Here is a 22,276-nt window from a genome sequence, read left to right as displayed (position 1 = left end):
AAGACAGAAGCAGTTTCTGACAGGCAGAAGCTGAAGACTCTGTAATAGCAACATCATCTTATAGAGGATGCAAAAGCCGTGCTCTGGAAGCAAGAGGAAAGATAAGAAACTTGGGAGCCTTGGACAAGAAATCTAATACTGATACAGTAAAAGATAAAAAGCTAGTGAATAGATTCAAGGAGGAAAATAATACGAACTAGGATTTTGCTTCTAATCTATCAAATCATCCTCAGTTGTGATATCCAGCCTTCTGATTATAGCATAGCGTAGGTGTGTACTTGGGGCACCCCATGCGTTTTGCCTACAGCATTATCATGAATCTACTTCCTCTTGTATCCAGAGTTTTCGAGGCAATTAAAACAGCTCCCAGCTTTTACCAGCAATTTCAAAGTAATAATTTTTCCTTTCCAAAACAATTGACAGCCTGAGACTATAAATCACTAAACGGCATCCCTCCTTAAAGACAGACAACTTACTTATCACCAGTGAAATCTTCATATAATGCCAAACATTGTCTACATATAAGAGTAGAAAGAAATAGCTGTAGAAATAGAATGGAATAAGCATTGGCATGATTGTCACCAATAGTACTTCAGGTCTTCAGAAGAAAAAGACAATTTTAAAACAACATACATTGTTGACAAGGCACAGAGTTTAAAATACCTGGGAACTAAAAGAGTGGTGAATCAAAACTAAAAAACTTCAAGTCAGCAAAATGCTGCTGTCACATCTGCTAGCTCCACAAAAAAAAGAAAAAAAAGGGGGACAAAAATTCCCCAAAGACCCCAAGCTTTTAAGTACCCCATTTGTGTTAATGACTCCATGAGTTCAACTGTGCTCCTATTTTAATGTTGGATAATTACTGTTATGGTAATCAAAACATCATTTAGTGAATCCAGCATATCGTGCTGAAAATAACGTATAATGTAAGCAGACAATTTAACTTCACATATGAAGACTTGCTGTCATTCATAGAAATAAAAATTTCTCTACAATATGTTTAGTATATAACACTGCAACCAAATGGAAAAAGTTCAGTTTAGAAGAAAAGCCTACAGAAACCCATGCCCAAACATACAAAAAAATCTTCTCTACAATCTGTTATTTCATAAAATTTTGTGTGCCCATTAGATGTCATAACTCACCATTCAGAATCTGTACAAACTTGTGTCAACACACGTGCTCCCACCAGAACTAACCAGGCTTTCCAAGGGCTGATCGCAACCCATGCCTGGATCCCTCCATCATTTTAACATGCTGACTAATCAGCTTCATTATGGGTCAGTTCCTTATCGTATACCTGAAAGTTCATCTCCTTGTAAGCATTTTCAATATGGCAGTCAAGTCCTTATAACACAGTCGCGCAGGGATACAAGTCAAGCACTTCTTATACATCTCGCCTGGTGGGCAGACTGGCCAGCATCGACGCAGGACACATTGGTCTTTCTGCTAGACAAATGAAAAAATCCCCTCAAACTACTGAAAAGTTTTGACAGAAAATCACTTTATGCTTGTCTTGTTTCCTCAAGCCACCGAGAGAGAGGAAATTGTGGGGCACAAACTGCTGGTGTAGCTCATTACTGTTGTTACAGGTTTGGGTATTCAAACAAGTGCCTGGGCCAGTACGAAAAGTTACTCTCTGTATAGGAATTGTATATATACTTCTGTATATGAATTGCTCTTCTTGCAATGTGCATAGTAATTCCAGTATTCCTAAAACCTGAGCAGTTCCTACAAGAAAAGGAAGGAAAAAGAAAAGGCCTTTCACAAACACATTAGCCCTTACTGTGAAATTGGTCCACTCACCACCAATACACAAAAATATTGGAGGAAGCTAAACCGAAAGACTCAGGTGGAAAATTTGGCAAGTGTTTGGAAAACAAAATATGTAACAAAGATTGGGAAATGCCAGAAGGTTCTTTAAAAGGCCAGAGGAAGAACTGGGAGTGCTGATATCCAGTTTCAGCAAAGCTTCGGGAAGGAAAAATGCTTGTTATGAGCACTATGGCTGATTTTACCTAAAATAACTCACCCCCTTAAACTTGTCTGGGTCACTGCAGAAAGCGTGTCCTTTGGAGGTGTTTGAGTCTGACAATGCTAATTCAAACAGATAACAGCACCTGCATTTGGGAAACATACATCATTACAAGAAAATCGACTGTACAGGTATTTCATATGCATTTTAAAAGATACAAATTCTCTATCATATAATCCAAGGAATACCCCCCACACAGCATGATTAAGATTTGTGTGAGTCAAAGTTTACAGTCTGGTGCCCAAGCCAGCCAAATATTAAAAGCCTGTGACTAAACAGAGAAAAAAGAGATAGCCCTGCAAACTCTGTTTTCTTACAGTGAATGGCTCGTGTTGAATCATGCGCCTGGGCCAGATAATGCTTGCACAAGTTGTCAGATAATGAGTTAAGCGCCACGAATGGAAGGCGCAAACCTTTGCGGTTAGTTCAGGAAAACAGTGGAAATGAATGAAACAGGGGTTTGTTGCCTCCCACACCAACCACACAGAAGCTCGTCTGTTTTGAGGATTCACAACATCTTTGAGTGCGGGGTGCTTTGCCCACAGCACTGGTCACCTGCTGCGAGCTCACATTGAATTAGGTTACATTATAATTGGATTTTCCAAAGGCACCGCATTAGCATTTTCCATGATCTCACCCTTATTAGCCAAATCACTAATCAGGAGTAGCGCGGTTGTATTGTTTGCTGGTTAAATTATCTGCTGCTGTGTCTGCAAGCCAGCTCCAAATTCATGCAGAGATAAAAATTCCTGTCTCTCCTATTAGAGACTCAGGAGTTTACTCTGTAGCTAATGTTGCAGTCAAACTCTAATTTTCAATAGTTCATGAAAAAGCAATTTCTCTCCAGAGGCCAGGTCGCGCAGTGCTTTGCTCATGTCCTTCCTGCCTCCATATTACAAGTTAGGAGTGTCATTTCTTTGATCAGCGTAGGCAAAAGCAGCATCACTGTAAAATGTAACAGCAGAAAAAACCTTTCCCATGGACTGTTCCCCATTGTGTCCAAAATAAAATGCTGAACATGTTTAATCTTGTAAGGTTGTTATTTTAATGTACAGGCCTTTGTATATTGATGGGAATGGAAATACCTGTTCTAAAAGCAGAAGTGATATACGCAGGTGATCTTGTAACTGATGATGACTCTTTCTTTGCACAGCTCAAAAAGCTGTTTGTGTGGGAAGTTCAACTCGTATTAACTACTTCTGAGTTATAAGGAAAGCACACAGGACATCTCATGTGGGCTCATGGTGCAAAAACCTTGCTTCCATCTTTCAGGTAGCATCCCAGCAGGTTCAGGAACCTGTCTCCCAACAGCTGCCCTTTTAAAAGCCTGAAGGTAAGAGACAATCTTGCAAGTATATTATCAAGTAATGTTTGCTGAACACCCACTAACAACAATTTTCTGAAAAAATTTCATGGTCTAAATACAATTTCATTTTAAAAGCCGGGTTTTATTCTCAAGTTAGAGGTTACACAACAATGTTCAGATTCATTACAGGAATCATTTGGAAATATAAAGTAATTTTCACCGAGAAGTAGAATCCATCAGATATTTTTACCAAAATTCTTCTGATACAACAAGTACACACAGAAAAAACTGTGATTATGTTTTTCATATAATTCTGGAGCCAAAACAAATGAAGAGCTGGTCTTGGCTCAAAAAGGGGAGTAGGCACCTTCTACCTGACCTGGCATCAGCGGTACCCTGCTTACAATTACCCAAATGTGTTAAAACAATGAAGCACATTTCCTTTTTACCAAACAACCATGAAAAAGCGTAAAGAATTCAAGATGGCATATCAACAAATTATTCCCTGCAATCAAATAAAAAATACTATAATTCTCAAACAACAACAACAACAAAAAATCACAACACTATTTGGCTTGTAAGCTCTTGAATTCAAACCAGATGTGACAGTCTCTGAATCCCCAGCAATAGCTGCATCTTTTCTCATAAGGCTTTTTAACAGATTCTCATAGGCAGCACAAACAGCATCTTCAGAACAAAGGGCAATAATGCTTCCCAGCAGAGTTTAACTGGATCCTGAGGATCACTAGCCTGTATGATCTGCTTTTCTATTGTCCTCGCAGGGATTTCACCAGGCATAAATAACATGCACTGAAGAGATAAGGAGCAAGGGGCAAAAAAACCCACCCAGAACAAAACAGAATAATGAAGTTGCAAGACTAGCTTGCAGCCTTTGGTCTACACTTCCGCAGGTGACAGACTGTCAGTGATGGGCTCCCTTCTCTGAGGATGAATCTGCAAAAGTAAATCAATACAAATTATTTTGACATTAAGAAATACAACTTGCTTATGATTAATTTTCCTCTATTTTGTAGCACACACAGACACCCCTTCGGAGCCAACATTGTACATCATTACAAGTCTGTAATCAATCCAATACAAATGGCAGTAAGTGTGAAGAAGCAAGAGAAGGTAGGGATATCACAGAGTGCACTAGTAGTTTCTGTCTTTCTCAACTTTCATCTAGTCCTGATTGTTGATGCAGAGCAAACAGTAGCGTCTAATAACCTAAAGCCCCTATGTAAAATCTTTCTAGGCCTCCAAAAAGAACAGCTGACATTCAGCAGTGCTCACAGCTATACATTAGCATTAGGTGCACCCAAGAGAGTAGATAAATACGACAGAGGGAAGAATTAGGTAGTAGTACCTACAGCTAAGTAGGTGTCTGTGGTTCAAAGACGTGTTTGATAGTCACTCACTTGAGCTAGGAAAACAAAATAAAATTGAAGAAAGGAAATATACTATTGCCGGTGTAACACATACTTCCTTCCTGAATTTTCAAAAGATTCTGGAAATGCTGTAACACATCTCTAGCAGCACACACACAAGTGCACACAGTATTTCACTTACAAGAGAAACATTAAGAGTGAAATATTTCCAGCAGGGTTTTGAATTGGCCTAGGAGAATTGCTCTGCAGCTGCTATACAGTAACCCCATCATTCACTTCCAAACCCACAGTGCTGATGATATCCAAATGTATACGAAATAAAACTTGATTCAAAAGGTCCACATTTGTAGCAAGCACCAGTACCGTGAATCATCGATTCTGGTGATACCTTTTCCTTGCAGGTATTGTCAGAGCTAGAAATTCATGTTATTTGTTCACAAAAGCCAGGAAGAGAAACAATTAGCAGACTAGCTCTTTCTGCAAGGTAGATAAATATAGGTATTTGAGTGTTCAGTTCATTTCATGCAAATAGCCCCCTATAACAACAAATACGGTGGAACAAAACTTTTCTAACAGGAAATGCTTCCAAGCTTCACATCAAAAGTTCGTATTTATATAACAAAATGGTTTGAAAAAAAAAAAAAAGAAGAGAGGACTTGGATATTCAGACGTCTTAGGCAGCTATATACAGCAGGGATGTCCTTCAATTTTCTTTGTTCTTCCCAGTCTCAAGTCCCACTGGGACACACTGAGGTCACCCTGCTTATGCCAAGGTGCTTTTAGCTCTTAAAGTTCTTGCCCAGCTGGTGCAAACCAGCTGATAGCACAGCATTGCAGGCACGGGCTGCCAGAGAAGGCAGGTAAACATGATATAATATGTAGTTCCCGAAACTGAAGAGTGTCTCTCACCTAGGATGGCATTAAGCATTCAGAAAACCTTCTGGATATTTCGCAGTACGAGCAGACTTCAGAGCCCAGCACAAAGTACCTTTACACTTAAAACACGTATGACAGGCAAAGGAAGGTGGACTTCATATAATGATGTTAGTAGCACTTGGCTGCTACTTTAACACGCAAACAGCATGGAATGAATTTTTACATCATTTCCATAGATGATCAGTGATGAACTAAGGATATTTCCAGATAGCAGATGGATGCTTCATCAAGTCACCAGGAAAGAGAATGATTTAATGAAAACAGCCACTATGTCACCTATCACCAGAAGGCCACCATGGACATCACCTTTCAGGCAAGATCCCTTAAATGCCTTGATTCTTCCCTATGTTTCATTCTCAAAAGAAAAAACAAATGCAGTGTGTGAAGCCATTTGAAATCTAATGTGTACTGAATGATAAATCCTGATATATTGTTTAATAGAAATAAAATTATCAAATGATGCATTTTTACATGAGACTTTTCTGCCTGGTACTCTGAAAAACTACAATACATTCTGTGATCTTTAGCTCAAGTTGACTTTTAAAAGTATTATCTTTCTAAAAAAGGTTTCTTCTCATGTTCTGGAGAAAGTAAAGGTGTGCTAATAGCCTTGTTGGTACATTGCAGTAAGAATCAAGTTGTATCAGTAAAAATCCTGAAAATAATCACATTTTCATTCCCAGTGGGGATGGCAAGCTGCTAATTAAATCTGCTTTGACTAGTTGGGAGCACTGATAATTTCTAATGTAATGTATGCACCGAGGACAGGCTAATACCAAAAATGTTTTAGGGTCTGGGATTTTTTTCCAGGAAAATTAAGATGTCAGTTAATTGACTTTTTTCTGTCTGGTTTTCATTGAAGACCTCCACAAATCCATTTTTCAGGTTTTCATCCCCTCCCCCCCCCCAGATGCCATTATTTTCAGTGGAAAACCCCACACTTCTCCCTCCTCTTCTTCCAATTAGCTGTAATTATAACAACATTAGCAGCAAAGTAGGTACCTTGAGGGCAAAAATCTGGAAAGCAGCAGAGTGTGGAAGGGAACAAGAGATGATATTATAATGAAAGTAAGCGGACACATCATACTTCTTCATGTGCTCATCTGGGCATCCTTAGGGCTTTGCAGGTTGATATCTGCTTTCCCTAGGCGTGCCAAAACAAGGGGGTGACCAGCTGCTCTCGCCTCTCCCACAAGCCTCCAGAGCTACCCCTTGAACTGAGGAGGTGGTGAAGGGCTACATTTTGGCTTCTCCCTGTGCCCGGCATAACTGGATCCAAAATAAAATACAGTTTAGGTCAAAGAAGTCCGGTAGTTATATCTGATGTTCCGAAGGGGTAACCGGGGTTCTTAAATACATGTACCGAGAATCTTTCTGCCAAGAAAACAAATGCCGTAAGATTTTAGTTTTGGAAGTGAAAAAGGCAATACATGCCAGCAGTTGTGGCATGCAAAAGGGTTCTTGCTCTGAGTATGCTTTGAGCAATAAACCTCATTTCCAGAGATTTTTTCATTAAAAAAACTGGGTTCATGGAAAATCTCCAAAATCAATCTTTTTTCCAACTGTCTTTTCAATTTTGCACAGTTGGATAAGGAAGGAAGTCAACACTTCTTGCCAAATAAAGTGACATTAAGTACACTTGCTGGAAATCTTTCTGCCTTGCTCCTTGAAAACAAACAAACAAATAAAAAAACCCAAAAGACCTCAAAACAACAAAACCCAAAAAACCCCACAACTAAGAAAGAAAAAATTGGAAACCAGTTCCAGGAACACAGAGTGACAGAACACAGAGAGACATAGGAGCTAATATCCCTCCAAAGGCAGCATTGCTGGTCAAATAGGGCTAAGCTGGAAGAATTTAAGCTCCAGTTTAGGACCAGGCTTCCTGCACAGCAAAGTACCTGGGGAGGGACCAGCCCAGAGGTGGGCAGGAAGAGTTATTTTCTTGGAAATACATTGCCGGTGCAGTGAGACAACACCCCATCTCATGATCTTCCTTAATCTCTACCTGCCTCCTATTGCTTACCTTGCCACATTGCCCTTCTCTCTTTACTGTGACCTTCAAGGAAACACCTTTTTTTGTCGGTTTTTTTTGAAGCCTGACAATTTCCCCTAATCCTTCTTTGCAGGCAGGCAGTGGCCCTGTGAGGACTACCTGAGTGGTCTTTCCCTGACAGCCTGATCTCCGTTACAGCCCACCTACAGAGCACAGCTGGGCACAAAATGTTCCTATCCACCTCTTCGCTCTGCCTGCTTTCAGCTGGAGTATTTCATGCTTGGGAAGATACGGAGAAGAAATACTTATGTTCACAGCCAAGCTGAACTCATACCAGAGTTATCTGACTTTTTAAGCAGTTTAACAAGAGGTGCAACATGAAATTTTCTGGACACAAGTGGGAAGAAAATGCTAGTAAAATCACACCAATAAACCTGAATACAGCCCACACCCTCCTATTTGCAAACCGCCTGTTGAATAGTTCTGGATTCAGCTCAGATCCCAGTGGTGACATGGAAAACTGAAGTCTTGATGAGATTGCAGCATGAAAGAGCCGGAGGAGAGGAACTGGGTTAAACCCTCACCTTCCTGTGGCCATACAGACATACAGATGGCAGGCAACTGCATCCTGCAGTGCAGCCTGGCATGAAAGCCACCCCAAACCACAGGCATGCCTTTAGTACCTGTTGCGCTGCAAATGTGCAAGGGCGTGGAATACATCAATTCACCAAACACATCATCAAGGACAGAATTTTTTTCCCATGCTTTTTAGAAAATTATATTTTACGTGGTTTGGAATTCCGCACTGTCTCATGCAGCCCCTGGCAGGTCAAAATGGTCTCTATGCTAGCCAAGGGAAAGGCTGTGGTTTTTAACCTATGAAGTCTACTAAAACCGTTTCAAGGATCCCAAAGCCAGAGAGACCTGAATGGCCTCTTTGTTTACTTTTAAGTAAACTCCCTAAAGCCAGAGACATGTTTTTAAAAACAAGTTGAGTGGCTTTATGCAGTCAGGGGGATCATCAACTTCTGGTTAAAGAAGGCAATTCAACAATAACTGTGGGCAACTGTGGACAGATTTTAAAAAAACTGATAAACTAATTTAAATCTTGATTACTGAATCAAAAAATATAAAGAAAGGCCAAGTCTTATCCATAGAATCCCTTCCTGGATGCCAGAATGTCTACATACAGCCAGTAGTTTTACTTATTTAGGCATACAGAGAAGTAAAAATGTTATGTAATCAAACACACACATCAGGATTGCTAGTTGCGTTTGGTCACCTCCATATATGCATACACACACACACTCCTACCATCACGTTTCCATGCCCTACGTGAACCAAGGCAGGGATAAGGTCCTTGAGCATGCTGTTGCATCACGCTCTGAACTCATGCTGATGTGATTTCGAGGCTGAGGACTGGTCTCTCAAGCCGCAGCAGCCAGCCTCTGGAATAACTGCCTCTCTCTACCAAGCAACTTCAGCTTTATGTACCACAAGGGCTAGAAGACCCTCCTCTTCATCGAGATTCTTTACTTGTCCATAGATTCTTAACTGTAAAACAGAGGTAGATCACTAAAACGAGCTCCTTATGCTCTTTTCAGTAGGGTTAAATCCTTAAATGGCCCCTAGATACTCTAGCTGCAAAATACAGACACACACAAAATTACTTCACCAACAAGAAGCATAGGGTAGTTCTGAGGTGTTTTAATGAAAGAACCGAGGACTGCTCAGCACATTGCTGAACCTCACTTAACTGACAAATTTCTTGGGAAAGAGGCAGCTGACGTAGCCTTGATTAAGTAACAAGTGGTGTTCACTACTTCAAACTCTGAATAGACACATAAGGTTTTTACATAAAGCCATACTTCATAGCTGTAATCTCAGCAGCTCCCTTTAGCTTCAGTCTCTTCACAAAGCTAAATTGCAAGGATTTCATTTAATTACCATTGTCTTGCTACCGTGGAACATCTCTTGTTCATTTTCATTTTGGAAAGAAAAGTGTAATGGAAAAAAGAACATTTTTTTTTACCCCCCAATTCCTCTCATCCTTCCTGTATTCTGATGAAGTTTTTTCCATGTTAATTAGAAAGAGCTCAAATCAAAAAGTGCCAGATCCAAACTATCACACTATCCTGAAAGTCCAGTGCTGGAGGCAACATTGCTTCTCAGACTTGTGCATTAAGTGATCCTCTGCCAACTACCAAAATACAGATCTGTGGGGAAAATAACAGACTGTAATATAAAACAGAAAATAACAGTAGAAACTTTGGAAAATAGGATCACATAGGATTGATAAAATTTCTGTAGCAATTTTTTTTTTTTTAATTTCAAAAATATTTCAGTGATTATCCTATTTCTGTAGATACGGGCAAAGAGGTGCTTCTTACAAAAAACAGAGAGACAAACTAGGCTTCACAGAAGCAGCAGTCCTTTAAGATAGCCGCCTTTGAACACAGGAGCAGCTGAGAAAAGTGGTGCCAGTCAGAAGAAAAGTATGGTTACATGAGAAGCAGAAAACACGAGATTACAGCTGGTTACAGAAGGACCTGGAGAACCTAAGTCAAATGCCAAAGCACTTGGCTACAAGTAACTGCCTCCCTCACAAAGGAGGGGAGAGAGGGAGGAAAACAATGACATTATAGCAAACTAGTTAGAGTTGATGTAGAGACTCTCATAGATTTCAGATATCTTTAAAACAGGCTTTTTTTGATGGTATATCATAAAAAATAACCGTTTCCTGATTCATTTCGCTTGTGTTCACCTCTAAAGTTACAACCCGTGACCTATATTTCACAATTACTCCTTAAGAAAAAATACCCATTGTCAAAGGAAAATTTGTTAGTTTAAGGAAAACTTAAGGGTTTTCCCTAGAAACATCAATCTACTGAGATAGCATTCCTAAAGGAAACTGCCTCATGCAGTTGCTGGACTGCTGTTTTGTTTTTCTATAATAAAGCCCTATCTCAGAAGGGATAAGATTTATTGGTCAGTTTATCACCTAAGGAGGAAATTAAATGAGACTCGGGAATGCTGCTGCACCTACTAGCTCATTTAAATCCATCATTGTAATTAGTACTCATACAAAATAGAACAAAGAAATTGGAACATCAAGAATATTTTCATTGTGTATTCTTGGTATTTCTTTGAAACTTTTCTCAAAATATTTAAATGCAGATTTAATATAGGTGACTATATATAAACTCAGGCTAGTGCCTTTTAACTGGTAGTAGAAGTTGGACTTCTTTGTGTTCAATGGCTAAGAAAATAATCTTTGTTTTATCAGCAAAGGTAAGAATAAGAGCCTCGGAGATGTTACAGCAGACATCCTACACAGCACTGTTACGGGACTCGTTGAGAATTCCTCTTTACGGAGACTGAAGAAAAAAGGGAAGGGAAAAGTCTCCAAGTGTCCTGCTCACTGTCCCATTGAGAAGGAGGTATCTAGATGTTCTGCACAAGGAGCAGTAATAGAAAGACGGAACATGAATTTAAAGAAGTTTTTTTCAGGGAGCCAGAAGTCAAGTCATATAATCAAGCAGGGTAAAAGAAGAATTCTGTTTCTTCAGATCCCCTAAGTGTACTGCCCTGGACCGCAGCTGCAGTTGGTGGCTGGACCTGTTTCAGTCACTGTTATAAACATCCTCCCTGTATTCTCTGGTGCAGTAAATCACTTTGAGTTTAAGCGGGAGGAACTACAAAATTAATCTCCTGTCCTCTTTTGCAGTCACAGCACTACTTTCTCTACAACCACATCAGAACCCTCCAAAACAGTTGCCATGTAATTGTGGGAAGCTCATCCTCCATTTCGGCTAGCTACGTTCCCACCCTACCCTCTCTTTTGTGCAAATATGGATGACAATAAATAATGGAATAGTTCCTCTGTAGCCATCTTCTTCTTCCAAATGTTTCAAAACAGCTTTTGGTGATGAGTCCCTGCCATCCCATATGGTACCCACTCGCACTGTGAAATGACAGACACATGAAGCACACATGGTCCTGCAGTGCACACCAGCAAACTTTGCTGGTCCCCCTGCAGCACAGGGTGATGTTTCATTCATCTGAGGCGGTATCTCTACAAAAGGGCCATGAGACACGAGAACAGAGCAAAACACAAAGCTTTTGGTGCCATAATTCTCGACCACTTTTGAGAGAAAAGGGGTGATCTAGTGGAGTTTCTGAAGGAGGAGATCTGGAGAGGCAGATTCCCAACCAGAACAACATCCCTTCTTCCTTGTGCTCTCTGGCATCCATCTTTTGAGTGGTCTGAAACAAGTACTTCGAAACACCCAGGAACTTGACACGATTCCAAATCCAGGTACAAATATTAAATACTTCTCCTGGTTTCCAAAAGATAGTTTGCACCAACACTTTGACAACTAATTAACTTTGTCCATTTACATGGTTTTATTTACAGGCCTGGCACCTTGAACTATCAGAGCAGATCAAGAATAGCAATGGGCATTTTGCCTTTAAGGTTAAACAACATCCTAAAGCCTGTACTTTGTTACCAAGGACTTCTAAAATCTGCCCCATCTTGGCCCCCAGGTTCAGCACATCATTAAATTTAGTCTTAGCCGGAGCAACAGAAGCTCTAAGGACAACTCTGAGGATATCTTTTCTTCAGGACTATTACTAGGTGCTTAATGAGGCAAATGTGTGAGCCCGCAATGTGTAATAAAGACATTTTACAAATTGCAATGAAGCTGAAAGCTGTAATGTAGATGGTATTACTTTAGAAACCTCATCCGTGTTGCACATACACCGACCTCGGCTCTCTGAGGCAAAGCTGTCACGTAAGCACTCAACAGATAAATAGGAAAGTTCACTCTACATCCCTCAAAGGTCCCCATTTTAAAAAAGTACATTTAAAGTATGCTCCGTACAGCTGTTGTCTTACCATTTGCCTTGTGCTGCACATCTGGCGGAAACTGGTCAGGAACATACCACTGATAGTCTGGCTGCACAGAACAATAAAACATTATTACAGCAATATGGACTTCATAGACACTTCAAACAAAAGAATAGTGACATGATAAAAATATAATTGTGCTGTGAAGTTTTTTATTAGTCATACAAAAGTATTTACAAAAAAACCCTTATATTTAGTTTTATATTTCCACTGATCGAGTCTTTCAGCTTGTTGGTTTTTTTTTTTTAATGATGTGGTTTAGATGCCGCACTCAGAAATATTGGTGTAAAACTTTCTAGATCCCTCAAATCAAAAGAAACATTAACAGAAACAAATCAGATTTTAAAAGGTCTAAGGAATAAAGGGCACCAGAAGATACTAGCAGGCATCACATTCTCCGTACTAAAGAATGCCAGAGAAACCTGGTACACCTTGACCTGACAGGTGAAGCTGTTCCAGTTTGAATACCTATAATATCTGTCACATGTTTCAGAGGGACAGGAATAACCCATTTAATGAACGTCTCTCCCCTCCTCCCTTCCCCACACGTTAGCCCTAGTGTTACTCTAACATTAGCTGTTACCAAGTAACTTCTCGAAAACACTGTGGGATAGGAAAAAATCTCATCTTTCTTATAAGAGGAAGTATTGGGAAGGTTATGTCCATGCAAATATAGTTTTGTCCAGGGAAATCCTGAAGAAAGAAACACTGCGTTATAGTTTATACCACACATGGTGGTAAATGAGTAGCAAACTACCACTAGAGAAAACAATTCTGGGACCAGATATTTCAGTTGAAGCTGTATTAAGCTGTTTAAGTAGCACATGTAAGCTTATCAAACTCCATGTAATTACTGCTTCAAATTAGTTAAACTGGGAAAATAATTCTTGTTTTGCAGAAATTACCCTGATAAAATCCTGAGCAGTCCCAAGGAGACTCTTACAGATTTCAACTCGTAGGGAAGAAATTTCATAGACTCCTTTAGAAGTTTTGCCTAAATTAAGATGGCAGGATGAAGCTGTAGATACAGAAAACAGCTCTAGATCCAGAAAACAGATTAAACTTCTATGTATGCTGTCATTCATAGTTACATAGCAGTAAGCACTCTCGTACACTGTCAGGAAAAAGGGATCTATCCTATTTTCACCTAAATTATACCATCCACAGGAATTAACAACTAATTCTGTGCTTGCAGGCAAACAAAATAGGCTTTGATACAAAGATTCTGCTTTGCTTTACGCACAGGTAGTTTTCCCACCAATGGTTCAAAACACACTTACTTGCATTGCTTTTTTTTGCGTTTCTGTTGAATTTTCTGTTCTCTGATCTACTCTTTCATACGTACTTACACTATGCAAACTTGAATATATCTCAGAAACGAGGTGTATTTCATGTCAGACTAAACAAAACGTTTCTACTAACAATGTAAAAAGGAACAAAAAGGTGCAAGATATAACAAGAATGAAAAAGCAAAAGCACAGACTAAACACACAGGATTACATACATTAACTCAGGACACTCATTAAATTCTAACACCTTTCTTCATTGCTAACAAATTGCTCAGGGAGGTATCAAAAGCTCAGAGCAGCAACGTTGCACTCACACAGACAAAGAATTTCAAAGAAAACTCAGAATGAAACTGGGAGTTACAAAGCAACCAGTCAAATTGACCCCAGCGCTCTGGCTGGAATGGCAAAGTTGTAAACCCAGTGATCCCTCGCAGAATTAGAAACCCAGATGATGAAAGTTCAGGGAGAAGAGCCAAAATAATCTGGGACAGTGTCCAAATTGCAGTGAAAAACATGCTGCAATACTTCCAACTCTGATAAACAGGCAGATAAGCACTCTCCTGAAGCACAGAAATGACTTCTTTGACCACAGCTTTTCTGTTGGATTTCTACAGTCTGAAAGTTTTATATGCATTTTGCAAAAACTTGGCTATAATTTCTCAAATAATGAGCATCCTTCCATATGTGACAGTTTTATAGCCAGAAACAGATATTGTGTATTTAAAATGACATTCACCATCTTTAAATGCATTCTCACTAGATTTGAAGAAGCACAGCCCACTTAGATAACACAAAGCACTTCAAAAACATCATTCTTTGAAGCAGTATTTTCCTTGAAATAGATAACTCCCCCTCACATAACCTGCCCTAGTGCAAATCTATTCTTCTTCATGCTGAGGAAGACAGGACCCTGTTGTGTGCTAGGAAAAAAGGCAAATTTCCCATTGTGTTAGCCACACTCAGATATAACTTCCACTTCTGATGATTTCCACCCTCCGCCAATACACAGTCTTGCTTGGGAAAATCGCATTCCTAAAACCTTCACAGCCAAAGTGCCTCACCCTCAGCAGAGCCTTACTCCTCACGCAATCCCATTTCACAGCAGCGTACCAGAAGGGAAGACACTACTGGGTACAAGCAACAGCATCTGGGATTTTGCCCGTACAGTTTAATAGAAACACTGTGAATTGAATCCTGGTGACAGCCTGTCTGCCTGCCCCAGAAGGTGCACAGGGAACCTGGGATTGTTCAGGCGCAGTACTGCCTGACGACAGGACAGTTGTAGTATCTAGGAATACAGAAGCCGTGAGCGAAGTAGCAAAGTCATTTTCCGAAGACAGGGCCAGAGAAAGAAATACCCAGTGTTAGACTTGGAAATAAGACATATTAGTCAACAAGCTTTCTTAGACCAAATCGAGGGAAGAGATCAGAATAATGCTGACCACAGCTGCATTCTCATTTTTGTCACTATCATTTATGTTGAAGGCCCAGAACTGGGCTCCAGAGCAGATCCATATTTATGAATTTGGGTAACTATGATAGCTAGAAAGGGCTCCAAATGTGTGTTGTGGAAGTAAATTAATCTAAGAAATCAGCAAGAGTCCAATCAAACAACCTTGTTTTTTTAATTAAGGAATGATCACCAGTATCATTGAAAACAAATGTATAATAATCGCCTTTTTCTTCTTAGTGGTGTTATAGATAAATAGTATTTGCCAAAGTAAATGTAAAATAAATAAGGACATATACTTAAAGTACAACTCATCAACCATATATTTAGATTGCTGCAATTTTTCCTCTTTGTGCACCAATTTGTTGGTTATGCTTTGATTTGCACATGGCAGCACTCTGTAATTCAGTACTGAAGACACTGGAACAGCAAGGAAGAAAAGAGCACAACTACCACAAGAAAAACCAGCATTTTGGAGTAGATAGTAAGGGAAGTGAGACTGTACAGAGATCACCAAGGCTGTTCCAGACCCAGAATAATTCTAAAACCAGTACAAAGTATTGATCCAGAACTGACAACAAACTAGGAAACAACAGATTTAGTTACTGGTGAAGATTGCACTATGCTAGCACCAAGTTATTCTCCTGTGGTCACCGTGCTGCGAGAAAATCAGTGCCCTTGTGAAATGGGAGATGGTGGGAACCTTACTGAGTGCTCTTGCTGCTCATGTGCCTTGTGAGATGCTGGATGTACTCGAGGATCTTGATAATGAAGAACCAACCCACAACTCCCATAATTAACACACGGTGAGAGGAAGAGTGGAGGCGGGTAGCTGGGCCTCTCAGACTGTACTGGGAGGTCTTTTGTCTGCCAAAAAAATAAGAAAAGCAAGAAGAAATGCATTAGCAGCAGTATACGATGAACAACAGAATATTCATGTACATATCTGTCAGTAAAAAGCAAAGGAGCAGAAATTCTCTCTCAGCATGGGTTGCAATGCTACTCATTTAGCTCTTTTAGACTGTTCAGGATTTAAAAAATTATTTAAGAAAGCTGACTTGTGCCACACCAGAGACTTGACACTTTTTATGTGACAAAATATTGGTTTCAAGATATGGCAAGCACGTTTCTGGGTGTTTTCTATATTCAAGAAACATTTTCATTACACACAGTAGCTTTCAATAGCTTGAAGCATAACTACATGGACAGGCACTCACATAACAAGAAAAATAAGTAATTTTGGTAAAGAACCAAAGTTGATGGCCTCAAGATTTGGGTCTGCCTTTTCTCTGTGTCCCAACAGAGTCAACAGGAATTTGCCTAAGGACAGAGCAAGGAGGGATAAAAGATGATTAACATTCTATGATTCTATTCTATGATTCTATGAGTCACAACCAAATAATTTTACTTAAGAAAACAAACTAATAAATATTCTATATGGTTCTTCTCATGTTTAAAATCTGTCACAAGCTCTGTTTAACCAAATCCCAAGGCAGGAAGAGACAAACAAGAAGATCTCTAGTGTAAACTGTTGACACAACGCAGGGACAGTCAAGTTGTACACACACGTTACAGAGCACTTGTACAGCCCTTTGGGCGTGTTGTACACATGCAGGGCTGTTGGCATTTCTCCTGGTCCAAAGCAGCTGGGGAGGAGTGGGAAAGGCCTTTTAGCCCCATTTGTAGACCCCCTCTTCACTGTCACTGCTGTGAGAGGTTCTTAGAACTTCTGTTGACCAGTTGGGGTTGTGCAAGAAATTTAGTCTTTTACAGTCTCTAGGCAATGCGAAAAATATATAAAGAAAAAGGTGACTCTGAGTACTGTCTCCTACAAAAAAATTTCTTTACCTTATTGCACCACCCAGGAGTGGACTGGTGGGTTGGGGGAAATACACCTGAAAGTTATTTCATGCAAGGCGAACAGATTGGTCCAAGATATTTCTATACGCCTGGGACGACCTGAGTGGCAAATCATGTCAGTCCTTCTGGCATTACGATTTTTACACTTGCACAAAATGCTTCCGTGTACCCATAAAAGCACTGACAAGCCTGGGGCCTTACTTCAGCAGCACCCAGAATGCCCGACCTGCTCTCCACTCCCGCTGAAGCTGATGGGAGTGAGGGGCGCTTGACAGCACCTTGCCTCTGATGCTATTGCAAGATCCTACAAGTATTGATGCATGGGTTGGTTGAGAATAAGCCAATACTGAGGTTTCTGTTGCACAACAATGTTGGGGAGGACAATAAATCATCACAGAACATTTTGGTAATTGGCCATTCTTTTAAAACATTGCACAATTTTGTCAAGACAGGAAACCTCTAAATTTCATCATTTTTAAATGGAGATTGAGAAAGCTCAGAGTTTTGCATGCCGTGATTTTACTATGGCTTCCCGAATGTTTGCGAACAGAATACTGACACTACTGTGAAGAGATAAAAGGCATGTTGCAACAAAAAAATTGTTGCAGTGGCTGCTCAGCTAATTTGGATGGAGACAAATTTTTTTCCTCAGTGATATTAACATTACTCTCTAATTCCACTGCAGAGGTCAGGATTAATTACAGAAGCTCTTTATTTCAAAAGTTGGTTTGATGTTACAACTCTTGTATCAAATGCCAGTGAAACAATCAACAGTCCTCTGGATTTGTTTTTTGTTCTCCCTCTCCACTTTAAGATATGTTTGAAGAGTTTTTGCAATAAATACTCCCTTCATCTACTTAATTTGTAAGTCATCTCTAATCATTTCTCATCTTTTTACTGCATTACTTCAGAATGATTTCATCCCAGGTGGTGACCTCATATAAAATCCAATGTCAATTAATGGAAGCCAGAAAGCCTTGGGTTGTGTAGAAAGTGAGAAAATAAAAATAAAATACACATGTGCTGGCAATAGTAACTTTCTTTTAACTCATACCTGAGAGTTTAGTTTATTCAGTTGAGACTGTAGTCTCTCGTTAATTTTCTGCAATGCTTCTTTCTCCTCATTAAGTCTTTCTCTGTCAGACCTCTCCTTTCTGAAGTCTTCTTCGTATATTTGTACCTGCAACCATTATGACCAAGTATGTGAATTTCAGCAGAGCCACAATGGGAATTTTCATCCACTTTGTTGGCCAGTGTTTAAAAAGCAACCATACAAGTAGTTTTTAAGTCTTTCTTATGACCAATACAAAATGACAAGCAGTGGCTATTCTCCAATGGCACCTGTCAATCCAAACAATCCACAGCTTCAGTATTTGTAGACCCTTGTAATTTAAGAAACTGACTGGTGGGTATCAGTTTTAAATATTATAAATAAGATAGCAAATACTAAAGACAATCTTTTTAAGGGATAAACAGTAGCAGGACAAACATATTTACCAACACTTTCTCCAGTTTTCTCTTCAATTATGAGCACTTTTAACTACCCCCTGTATCTCAGATGCAAGCAACTAGCATGCTGGTGGAGATGGGAGGTGCTGGCACAGAACAAAAAACTGACCTCTAGCATGCAGTCTGACAGAACGTTATCACCTTATCCAAACTAATGGTGAGCCACTATCGTCAAATAACGTCCTGCCTTTTTATAGCTCACTGAATACCGCTGGCCTTGAGCCTGCTTTGCTTTACATCTTTTTGTAGCTGTCTCCAGCTTTGCCTTACCCACTGTGCTAGGGGTCTAACCAAGGTGTGGCCCAAAGGACTAATTAGTCTGTGCAGAATAAGTGATAGTATTTAGAGCCATGGTCACATACTAATGACCACAAGACTTGGACTACTCAGGACTGTCAAGGAATTTAGATCTTGGCTGGAGCGCTGTAGAGAAAAAGAAAACATGTAGGAGGCTATTGTGCCCCAGATGTTAGAAACTATGTGGAAAAAATAATTGGTCCATGTACCTTTTGTCTGCAATATAGGACTTTTAATTCATCCTCTCAAACCGCAGCCCAAAGAACCTACCCGCCCCAGTGTAGAAGCAGAGCAGAATGTTATGTATACAATTCAAAATGGAAATACAGAGGTTTGACCCTGTTCCTAGAAGATAAGCTGCCTTTCAAATACTGAAGGATGCAATGGCTTAGCTCTTTTTCTGTTGCCAGGAATCATAGTGCTTCATCCCATTAAAAAAATATCTTAACACCCCAGGCACAGACAGCAAGCACAGGGATTCAGAAGCAAAACATAAATCCATAAATTAATTGGTGTTAGGCTGACTGGCTGAATTCTTCAGGTAACGGGCAGGCATCCACCTAGTAAGAAGCTGGAAGTTGGCACCACTTCTACCAACAAATAACAGCAGAAGTATGCTGGGGTGAGAACCACCACCAGAACTTTCAGAAATTCTTTTCATGTCCTCTTGGTTGATCACTAAAGCCTGCTGACAGTCTATTTCCAAAGAACTTGCTTGCTGTGGCTCATGCCCTGCCCGTTGTACAGATCCAATTTTCTTTTTGCTGAAAGCAGCACTATGACTTCGCAGGAGGACTAAAGAAACGTTAATACCTCAGGGGAATAAAAAAAAAGTCAACACAGGGCTCTATAAATTATTTTCACGACTTGCCTGTTGCAGCTAATTTTTGCAAGGTTTTTTTTCAGACCCAGTGGTCCCCCACTAGATATCACCCCCCTCCTGAATAACATTAAGAGGAACAAAGGCTTTCTGTGTGGCCGCATCAGGACTCAGCCCCACAGCCTGGAGGAGGCATGTGCGCCCCGAGCATCTGAAGCAGAGATAAAGCCGTCACTTGCAGCAATCTAGGTCTCTTATATCCCTGTCCATCTAAGCGCTTCTCTCCTCAGTATCTCCTCAGTTCTTCTCTCCCGATTCCCTCCCCACTCCCCAGCTGTACGATCTGCTGAAGCTGCAAGGGCACCACTTTGTTACAGTTTTGCCACATATTCTGTTGTCCTGAGAAATACGGGGACACCTCCGAAGGAACGAATGCCTTCATCTCTTCTGTCATGGCCAGGGATGGGCTGATGACAGCTATGCTCTGGTGAGACTCTGTCACATCGCTGTTTGTCCCAAGAGTCCCTCCTCCATGCAGTTAGAACCTTCTGCTCCATTTCACGCAGAAGGAAGTCTGGGCTCACTGTACTGATTTATACAACTAGAAAAATACATTCATAAAATGGATACCCCATGAGAATCCTGAACAAAAAAATGGTTTACTCTATTTTATTGTGTAGAATGAAATAACTCATTACTGTACAATCAAGTGCAGGATTTTATTCTCCAGCATGTGGCAAGCATTACATTAGAGAGCAAAATCTGGCTCCACTGTCAAACGTGACAGAAACAAGTATTTTATTCCCATTGAATAAAATTCCCATTCTGATCACATCCATTTGTATGTCAATAACGTTAAGCCTAACACTGTCCAGGATGACAGACCTGAAATGTAAAATTATCTGAAAAGTATCATGTTTTTAAACAGATTCTGTCATATGGAAAGAAAAACAGTGCATAAAGCACTTGAATTGCTCAGAGCAAAGATTAAAAAAATAAATACACTTCTCTATAGTCATCGGTATGCAGGTTACAGACACAAATGTTTTGCCTCACACTGAAAACTTGCAATACCAACACTCTAGTTTTCGAAGACTAGGATTCTTAGATAATTCACTAAACTTTCAACTTCTAAGAAAAAAGGAGCAGAAAACACAATCAGTAACTCAAGAAGTTTAGCATTGCCTCTGGATGAAATTCAGCACCTAGCAGAGAGCTGGCAGGATGTCTCCAAGAGTCAGGAGAGCCATTCTGCTGCTTCAAGTCCTACACAAGTCCTTCCTCCAGTCTTTCGCAAGCACTCGCTTTCACTTTGTAGACACTGGTGTGATGACAGCACCTTAGGAAACACCATTTGAATGGGCTATGGCTAAACTGGTTCTTCCTTTCAAAAGCTCTACATAGCAAGTCTACCAGGCACAATTCTTGGGAGAGGGGACAAAATTAAGCTCTATGAAATCCATCCAGGCTTACTTCCAGCTGTTCTCACCTGCTGTCTGAGAACTTCAAGTTGGGTTCTCATGTCCTCAGGGCTGTTCCTGTCACCCTTCTCTGAAAGAGTCCCAAGAACGGGGGAGTGCTGCTTTTTCAACACATCCAGAAGGGCCTGCAACGTCAAACAGCAAAATTACTAACAGATATTCACTACATCAAAAAAATTTAAAAAAAAAATCCTTTTAAATGATTAGAATGTTTGCTCTCTAAATAAACAGATTAGACTGAGTCACAGACTTGTGGGGGTTTCCCCTTCACTTGCAGTTGCTTCAATACATAAACTGGATATAAAACCCCATGAATAAAATACGTGCATGACTAGGTCCAAATTTTCAAAGTGCCCACGCTACATCTGTGAATTTGAGACAGCGTCATTTAGGGGACTGTGCTTTTACTTGTAACTGTAACCAACATTTACCTATGGAAATCACAGCTGCAAGTCTCATTCATAAACACCATTTTCCTGTGCAAGTCAGAATTTGGGAAAACAAAGACAGATGTCTAAACTCAGCTAAGTCCAAAAACAAGCAAACAAAAAAACCTAAGAGCATAAAATCAATATTCAAAGATAGCCTAAAAATGTGACTACGGTAAAGTCTGACTAAAACATTTTTTTGCACTAAGAGTCCAAATTTCTTCAACTGGACCAGAAGTAAAGCCCCCGGTTGAGAGGAAGTGATGTAGTCTCTATAGCAGGTCACTAGAGGGGGTTATGAATACACACACTACACTGGCAATGCTCTTCCTCTACTTTTTCAGTCAAATTCTGCCACAGTTCTTTGCGGAGTTCATTTATTTTTAACAGTATTACACAACTCTCTCCCTTGGACCGGAATAATTTTTAAATCACTCCTACCCCTCTTTCTATATAATCACACACTACATTTACTCTTTTTTTTTTTTTCTTTTTTTTTTTTCCCTTTAGCACTAATATGCACCATTCAGTACTTTTCAATGTCTCTCACATAAGATATGGACTCAGCT

At 40.0% G+C, this 22,276-nt stretch overlaps 1 protein-coding gene across 1 annotated transcript in view; it reads right to left on the bottom strand.

Moving 5' to 3' along the window:
* Positions 1-4,263: 4,263 nt before the first annotated feature.
* TNIP3 (TNFAIP3 interacting protein 3) overlaps positions 4,264-22,276 on the bottom strand; it is a gene marked incomplete at its 5' end in the record, with an annotated part of 39,612 nt that continues 21,599 nt past the window's right edge. The window contains 6 exon segments of the mRNA XM_009696767.1: positions 4,264-4,295; positions 12,562-12,622; positions 16,165-16,179; positions 17,945-17,972; positions 18,210-18,352; positions 21,288-21,404. Of these exon segments, the coding sequence (XP_009695069.1) occupies positions 4,264-4,295; positions 12,562-12,622; positions 16,165-16,179; positions 17,945-17,972; positions 18,210-18,352; positions 21,288-21,404 (396 nt within the window).

The sequence above is a fragment of the Cariama cristata genome, unplaced genomic scaffold (assembly GCF_000690535.1).
Source record: "Cariama cristata isolate BGI_N322 unplaced genomic scaffold, ASM69053v1 scaffold1653, whole genome shotgun sequence".
Classification (NCBI taxonomy): Eukaryota; Metazoa; Chordata; class Aves; order Cariamiformes; family Cariamidae; genus Cariama; species Cariama cristata.
Note: the sequence above shows the minus strand (reverse complement) of the source record. Positions and strands in the feature narration are given on the sequence as shown.